The sequence below is a fragment of the Bactrocera latifrons genome, unplaced genomic scaffold, assembly GCF_001853355.1.
Source record: "Bactrocera latifrons isolate USDA-ARS-PBARC rearing strain unplaced genomic scaffold, ASM185335v1 scaffold_3, whole genome shotgun sequence".
NCBI classification, from domain to species: Eukaryota; Metazoa; Arthropoda; class Insecta; order Diptera; family Tephritidae; genus Bactrocera; species Bactrocera latifrons.
Window position 1 is genome coordinate 4,101,938 of NW_017536629.1, and position 8,396 is coordinate 4,110,333.

The 8,396-nt window shown below is 30.8% G+C and overlaps 1 protein-coding gene across 1 annotated transcript in view; it reads left to right on the top strand.

The window, feature by feature from the left end:
• The window catches only part of LOC108970346 (elongation of very long chain fatty acids protein AAEL008004), a gene marked incomplete at its 5' end in the record, with an annotated part of 50,526 nt that overhangs the window by 35,470 nt on the left and 6,660 nt on the right, over positions 1-8,396 (top strand). Inside the window, 1 exon segment of the mRNA XM_018935673.1 lies at positions 5,444-5,584. Within this exon segment, the coding sequence (XP_018791218.1) occupies positions 5,444-5,584 (141 nt within the window).

The window sequence follows — 8,396 nt, forward strand, 5'->3', positions numbered from 1 at the left end:
ATTTTTAATCTCATCGTAATTTTATAGTTCTAGTAATGTTACAGCAATTTATTAATTACGCCAAAAAACAGCACAATATATCTTGCCTACATTTCGGCGCAAAGGAAATTAACATAGAACAAGAAAAAACGTTAGTTTCGGCTATAATAACCTTCACGGGTGCAATTTTTAGAAGCATAAAGGGTACAAAAATGTCTTTATCCCGATTTTTAGCGATCAATTTGTATATGCAACAGTATATGTATATGCTATAGTGGTCTGATCTGAGTAATCTCTTCTGAGATTATTGCGATGCTGTGAGTAACAATCTACGCAGGATTTCCTGACGATTCCTTGTCAAATAAACAAGTTTTACTTACAAGGAATTGACTTCGATTGTTTAATTTGTATGACAGTTACACATATGCTATAGTGATCCGATAACGGCGATTTCGATATATCATCTTTCTATGAGAGAAAAGAATGTGTGCAAAATTTCAGAGCGATCTCTCCGAAAACGAAACACAAGTTCGCGTATTGCAAATTAACATGTTCTCATATGTATTTGAAGTGGCTTAACACGGGTTGTTCAAAAAATATAGATCTAGTTTGAAATAAAATTCAAAAACTATAGGGTTTCAAGCCGTTCAAGCTTAAAAACCCACCATTGAAATATTGGCTAGTAGAATTTTTAAAGAAAATATATTTATAGTGCCTGAAACTGAAAATCAACAGCAACATTCCATATACATAAGCATTAAAAATCAGTTGGAAATTTTTAATTCATCTACCTGTTACTCCCCACTTATAAATAACGTACATTATTGCTTTTGTACGCTAAAAACCACATATTAATAATAAGAGTATTTTCCAGCGCGCCAACGAAGTTATCCACACGCTAAATGAACGCTTAGTAAAACCAATTAAAAGGGTGTTATTTCCTGTTACAGACTACCTAAAAGCAGTACAACAACACACACGCGCACTTAAATAGAAGCTCAATCACGTCAGTGATTGCATGCTCTTTTAGTTCATTTATAATATAAGTTTTCAATATAAAAAGACGCACGAATTTTTATCTAATAAACATATATAACTTATATATGTAAGAATGTAAATTGCTTTTGTTGTTGTTTTCATATTTTCTTCTCATCAGCCAAGTGCAAATATTGTCATAGAAATTGCTAGGAAATGTTTATACTTGCAGCAACACTTAAGTGCTTACGTTAGAATTTATTTACTAAACACTGTAAGTGTGTATATGCATTAGAGGTGTGCAGTTATAAAACTATGTGATTGCATATCTAATTTATTATGTTCAATTTAGTGAGATGCCAGTTAACAGAAAGTGGCACTGTAGTTACTGCTAACAATAATTTTGACTGCTAACATTTGTTGAGCGAAAAAATGCATGCACATATGCTTTACAGACTCATTTAGCATATGAGTTATTAACAGTGGCAATGTAAAACTTTCTCTTATAATAACCTCGATAAACTGATACTGTTCATAGATAAATGAAATATAATATTATTTAAGTAAACACTTAAATCACAACAAAAGTGATTGGTTATATTGTTCCCATGTCAAGTGTTCAACTCTAATCCGCACATTTGTATACACTTTGAAGTATGCATTTTGCAGTTGACTGTTAAACTGTACATAATCAACATTGGCTGACGGTAAATTGACATGTTCGGAATTTGTTCTCAAAACTAACGTTTATTTAGTGTTTGTTTGGCAAGTAGATTGTTTCCTTGTAACTATGCGAAGTCATATACTCTCTTTAATGAGCCCGTAAGAGCACTGAAACCTAAAAGACTGTTTATTGTCTGCACGTTTCTACTTACAATAACAGTGCAGACTAACAGTAATAGTAAAATTTTAATGAAAAATAAAATTACAACGCAGCTACTGTCTGTTTAGGTGTGACGCTGTTTATGAAGAATGTTTATAAAAGTGAAATTAATCACTTGAGCATGTGCATATAATTATATACATGCATATGTATTTGATTATAATTTAACAAAAGTTGATTGACTTTTATTGAAGTTTCAATAGTAAATGAGAAAAACTGTAGGCACATTAAAAAAAACCCCAAGTTGTGTTGAAAACAAAAATATAAATATATTATTTCGGGATTGTAGGCTGTAATTTCGGGATCCCGAAATTGTGTTTGAGTTTTTCAAAACATTTTATGGAAAATTATTTCATTAAAAAATTGCTTTCGGGATCCCGAAAATGTTTTTGAATTTTTGAAAACCATTTTAAATAAGGTTAAATAATTAAAAAAATTTCTTATAAATATTTGTTGAAAAAATTTAAAAAACATGTATTATATCGGGATTCCGAAATTCTTTTGAATTTCTTAAATCATTTATTCATTGTCTAAAAATGTTTTCGCATTAATATTTGCTGCAAAAATTAAAATATATAAAATACGTTGTTTCGGGATCACGATTTTTTTATGACATTCCCATTAAAATAAAATTGATTTCCTTAAAAAAATTTTTAGTTTAAAATGCGCTCTCTAAAAAAATTTCATACTCAAACTAATCAATATTTCCTAACGTTAATTTATTAACTACATATATTCACTGAGAATTTAAAAAAGTTTAAGCAATATACATATATAATGAAACTCAGATACTATAAAAACCCAAAAACAAAATCGGTATCCCGAGATTTTATTAAATTGTTTTTAAAAATTCCGAAATCGTAATTTTAAAATTCGGGATCCCGAAATTATTTTAAATTTTCCATTATTTCGAAATTTAATTTAATTTAGAACTCGTGTTTTTTTTATTAATCTTTTTGTTCATATTAACTTTTTTGCTTTAGGTAAGAAATATTTTTAAAAATTCCGAAAACTGAATTTTGTAATTCGGGATCCCTAAAATGTTATGAACTTTTAAATGTGTCAAAAATGTTTAATTTACTCTACACTCATATTTTGGCTTATATTAATAAAAAATTCATAGAGTTTTATAATCGTGATTACAAAGTGGATCGGAAAGCCGCGTAGACAAATATTGCTGAAAATTATTTGTAACAACTCTTCAAATTTTATTAACTCTTATTGCGTAATTGAATTAACATATCTCACTTAAAAAATTCTGTTTAAATCAATTCCATCAATTTGGGGAGGTTGCACTACTCCTGCTGAAATATAGCCTGTGATTATTTAATTATTATGCGCTGTGTTACAGCCATTTATCAAGCATATTTTAATTAATATCGAAATAAATTAATAAATAAGCCAGCCAAAATTAAATATGAATTATACATTTTCCCACGTTCTTAAAAATTGAGGTCATTTTGGACCAGCAGCACAGCCTTAAGCTGTAGCAACAGAACGCCACTTTAATCCAAAATGTTGTTGGTGGAATTTCTTCATAACCAATTTTTGTTGCATATCTCGTTCAACTAATCTTAAATGGGCGCTTTGCATCAATATGTATACAACATAATTCCAGCAGAACACCTACATGCAAGCATAAATGCTTATGTATGTTCGTCAAGACAGCAACTGCAGCACTAAATGACTGTCTGTCTACTTTGCCACGTTAAACGCCTTGCTTTGACAGGCGGCGCGCACAGTCTTTTGTAATTCTCTTATCCGCTCTGGTTTCGAACAAGATTACAAAGCAGGTGAACATGGTGCTGAACAAGCAAAGAATCAAAACTGAAAGCGAAATGCTGTATATGATGTTCGTGGATCCAGGAGCATACACGTAATGAAAGGAATGGCGAACATGAGCATGAAAAGTCATAATGGTAACTAAAATGAATGCTTTTAAAAGCATAAGTACACTGAGGATATATATATTGTTGTTGTTTAAAAGCATTTAATTTTATAATTTTCTATTTATTTATAAAGATCTTTAATTAATTTTGGTTTCATTAGAACTCGACAAAACATCTCCAAACACAGTTTTCTTCCTCTCACCTCTCACCTTTCACCCAAAACCCCACACATCACCAACTCACCGCGCCATTTTTATATTTATGTGTAATTTAATGAAACTTTAAACTTTGTTTTGCTTATTTTTTATTGTTTTAACCTTAAAGTGGTAACGTGACCGTTACAAAAAGCCTTTAAATCGCTTTCCAAAGATCAAGTACTCACTTATGGTCAAGCATTGCCCACTGCTCATAAGCAAATTGTTAAGTGCTTAAGCTTAATTGGGGTTGAAGTGATTTACTGTTAGCTGTGTGTGCTATCTATGTACTTTGACTTAAGTACAGCATTTTTTTAAACCAATCCACTTAATACCGATAATTTCCATATAGAATTTGTTTACAAATAATTAAAGCTGGAAATCTCGAATTCAATTAATGGCAGGCAGCGTGGGAGCTTAGTCTAAGCCGCCAACTGGATGTGCCCATTTATGTTATGCAATAAATTTCTTTGAAAGTAATGCTTATTATTTAAATTTTAGAAATACTGTCGATACTTTTTTGAGTACATCAAATAGAAACTTTATTAAGTTTACTTAAAAATTTTCAGTTTTTTTCGAAATGATTAACTTGCAAACCATTTTCAAAGGATTGCATCATAATAATTAAATGTTATAAGTTAAGCAATCATCAAAATAAGTAAAATTGTCAATCCCGAAAATAAATAAAGTTCAAGATCCCGAATTTTTATAAGCTGCTTAACATTTTCTGGATCAGCAATTTTATACTTTTATAGCGATTACGAAAATAAAGTATGTTCGGGATCCCGAATTTTTGTAAGCAGCTTCTAATTAACCAATCACAAATTTCAAATTTTTGGTTAGCGATATATAATATAATTATTTTCAAATACTCCAATTTTTTTTTGTCAGAAATGCAATATTTCGAGTGAAAACTTATTTGGGATTAGTTTCATAATATCTACTTATAAATATTATTTAATAGATTTTATAAATTATATGAATAAGTTATTGACATTTCCTTGTCATCGGTAAAAACCCTAAAACTAAAGAAATTACGAATCACGTAGTAAAGAACTTGGTACCAAATACCATAAGCTAACTGAATCTCTAAAAGAAAATTAAATAAACTAGTTTCAATATAATATAGCATACATATAGAAGCAAAAAAATTAAAAAAAAACCGAATCCCGAAATGTAAAACCGGGATCCCGAAATTAAATCGCGTTATTTGTGCGTACGGGATCCGTACTACAACGAAGTTCTAAACTCGAAAATATATATATATATATATGTACGCATGTACATACATATGATACTTTATTAATTTTCGCGATGCCGAATTTCATTATCAAATGCATTGCATTACTGAATCTGCAATTTTATACTCATGTATTATAATATATAAAAATATAAATTTGCAACCAATCTTTATAGCCTCTATTAAACTTGCGAGCATTACCCTCACCTAGAATATTCTCGTAAAATTATATTATCTTCACAGTTTTTAACTATTTTCTCTTTCTCTTCTTTTTTGCTTGCAGGACTACTACATCAACACAATTTACGCTGGCTGGCGTGATCTCATGGACAACAAATCTGATCCGCGAACACGAGATTGGCCATTGATGGATTCGCCCTTCCCCACCATAGCGATCAGTTTGTCCTACGCATACTTTGTGAAGGTGAGTGCACGCACAGAAAGGACAAAGTGAAAATCAGAAACAATAAACAATTACTAAAACTAGTTGTAAGCTATCCACGCCAATTAAAAAGAAGAAAAAGTTGTATGCTGGAAGCAAGCGCTGACTTGCGCTATCAACAAGTGAAGAACACTTCATTTGTAGCTGGAAGGTTCACATTTTACTGAAATGAAAAGCATAAAATTTTCTTAGCATGCAGAGATTATCAATGTGTATGAGAGTATATAGTAAAGCAGTGAGAGAGAAGGAAATAATATATAATAGATGCTGTAATCATGCAGCTCAAATATTAGTCATAAACAAGACAGCATTTATCTCCCTTCAAAACCAGTCTTATGCGCTTGCAAAACTGCTAATTTAGTATGGCAGGTTTAACTAAGTGACAGCATCCTTTTGTTGTGGTTGTTGAGTATTTTTTTGTTCAAAATAATACCTAGGTTTGCAATAACTTTGTTCATATATTTTAAGAAATATTATCTGAGTAATTAATTTGAAATTTTCCAGAAATTTTCCTGACATATTGAGTTTTAAATTAATTTTCTAATAAAATTTTTAGAGCAACTACATTCTGCTTTAGAATATTTATGGACTTGCTGCTTAGATCAGAAGCCCACTTGGCACCCTCTGTTATGCCCACAATTTCGGCCTGAAAGACCAAATTATAGTCGTTTATTTTGCAGCTGCACTTCGTGCATGGATTACTACAGAAAAATTCCGCTCCTGTTCATCTTTCACCTTTTGATCTGTCAGTAAATATGTAGATTTCGTCGTTGGAACTGTGGATAACAGAACTATTAGCCAAATATTCTCTATTTGGGAAAGTGTATTGCCCGGATGTCTTGAAGTAGTTTTCATTGCTCTCGTAATCCCCAGCAAGCAAGCCCGTTGTACTTGTTCCAGTTGTTTAGTATGGTACTTTTTCAATAGTGTAATTTACATAAAATACCAAAACTAAGTTGGAAACTCTTCATATTGGCAATTTCAAAAATACTTCTGAAAACTTTTTTGAACTAAAATTTATTTTATTTCGTCTCCTTACCAAATATTACGTTTTCATAAATTATACTCCTATATATGATAATAAATCATATCTGTGAACTAACCCAACCTTCACACTTGCATACGCGCACATTCCCACCAATCCATAAAGACTTGCATATACCTGCAGCCATAAAAAAGCTGATAAAAGCATAATTATCAAATTAACCGCAACGGACTGGTCCAACAACGTGTTTCCCTCGCAGTTTGCTTGCCCATTTTTATCGAAAAATAATCAACTGTGCTAATTGTCCCTTCACCCTCGAAGCGATGGCATATCAGCCCAAAACGCATGTGCATATGTTTTTTGTTTTTGTTATTATTTAATCAATTTTTGTTTTAGTTTTGGGTTTCGACTGCAAGTTTCGATTATAATAGCTTGAAAAGAGTTCAGGGTCATTGAGTGCACTCGTAGTCTCACTTGGGTCTGCATTAATTAAGCCATACACGCATGCATACATACATATGTTGTTTATGCTGGTGTTGTGCATGTGTGTGTGCTATTAAAATACCCAACTTCTGCATAAAAATATAATAAAGGTCGTCGTTTTTATAGTTTCGATTATATATATATACTAAAGAAGCATGCTGCGGTTTCGTATACTTCCTGCTTCGCAGCTTCTTTGGTTGAGACAAAAGACTTAAGCGACGAACTTGCTGAGGAAGTGATAAACAATTGATTTGTGCGCTAATAATGCAATTTTAGAGCGCTTGCTACATACTTTAAAAATAATAGCCCGAAAAATGCTAAACAGAATATGCATTTATGCTAATGATTTTAGTTCTTTATTGAATTTTTAATAATGCGGCTGTTGCAGTGCTACAAAAGACTTTGGGAAGGAACTCGAAAGATGAATTCTAATAAGTGGGGTATTCAAAGAAACTGTAGGTATAATTTAAAAGTTGAATTTGCAATTTGATATTAAAAAATATATTGCAATATTTATTCAATATTTGGATTTAATAATGGAAAATATTTTGCATTTTTTGAAATTTATAGAGTCAAATAAAATGTTAAAAGTATGTGCCAAGAAACTTTCAATCACAAAATTTTCAAGTCCGTTTTTATTTTTCAATGCTTTTCGTCTAAGCAAGGTGATATTTAACACAATGTTGAAACTCTTCGATATAATTTTTATTACAAAAATTAAATGAATAATAATTATTTCATCAAAAGTCTCTTAATTTTATAAGTTTCCTTAAATATATATACCATGGCTCCAGCAATTCCTCTAAAAATCACCAATTATATTATATAATTCCTCTTTAAGCTTTTCTTTGCAATTCAATAAAGCGTACACCTCTCTTTTATCTGCATTTCAATGAGAAGCTATTTTACAACTGATCAAGAAATGTCAGTCAACCAGACGTTGCCATCAAATTAACCATATTTGTTTAATTAAATTAATCAACACCTATTTCAACAGTTGAATTCAACATTGACATTGATGGAGAAATGCGCATGCAACTAATTTATTGACCAAACAACACACCCAACTGCATGTCAACTGTCAACAGCTTCTGTAGTGTGCTTCCGATGAGCTACATGTGTGTGCAATGCGTTATAAAATGAAGTGTACAGTGTGTAGAGTTGACAAAAATGTTGGTCAAGAAATTGTTTGAATTAAATTTTTTTAAATACTTTTTTTAAATAATTCGATAGTATAGCTATAATTAGATACGATTTTTTGACTTGAATATTATTTAAATTTAGTTAAAAAATGTTGGTAAAAAATTTTTTTACTTAAAATTTTCT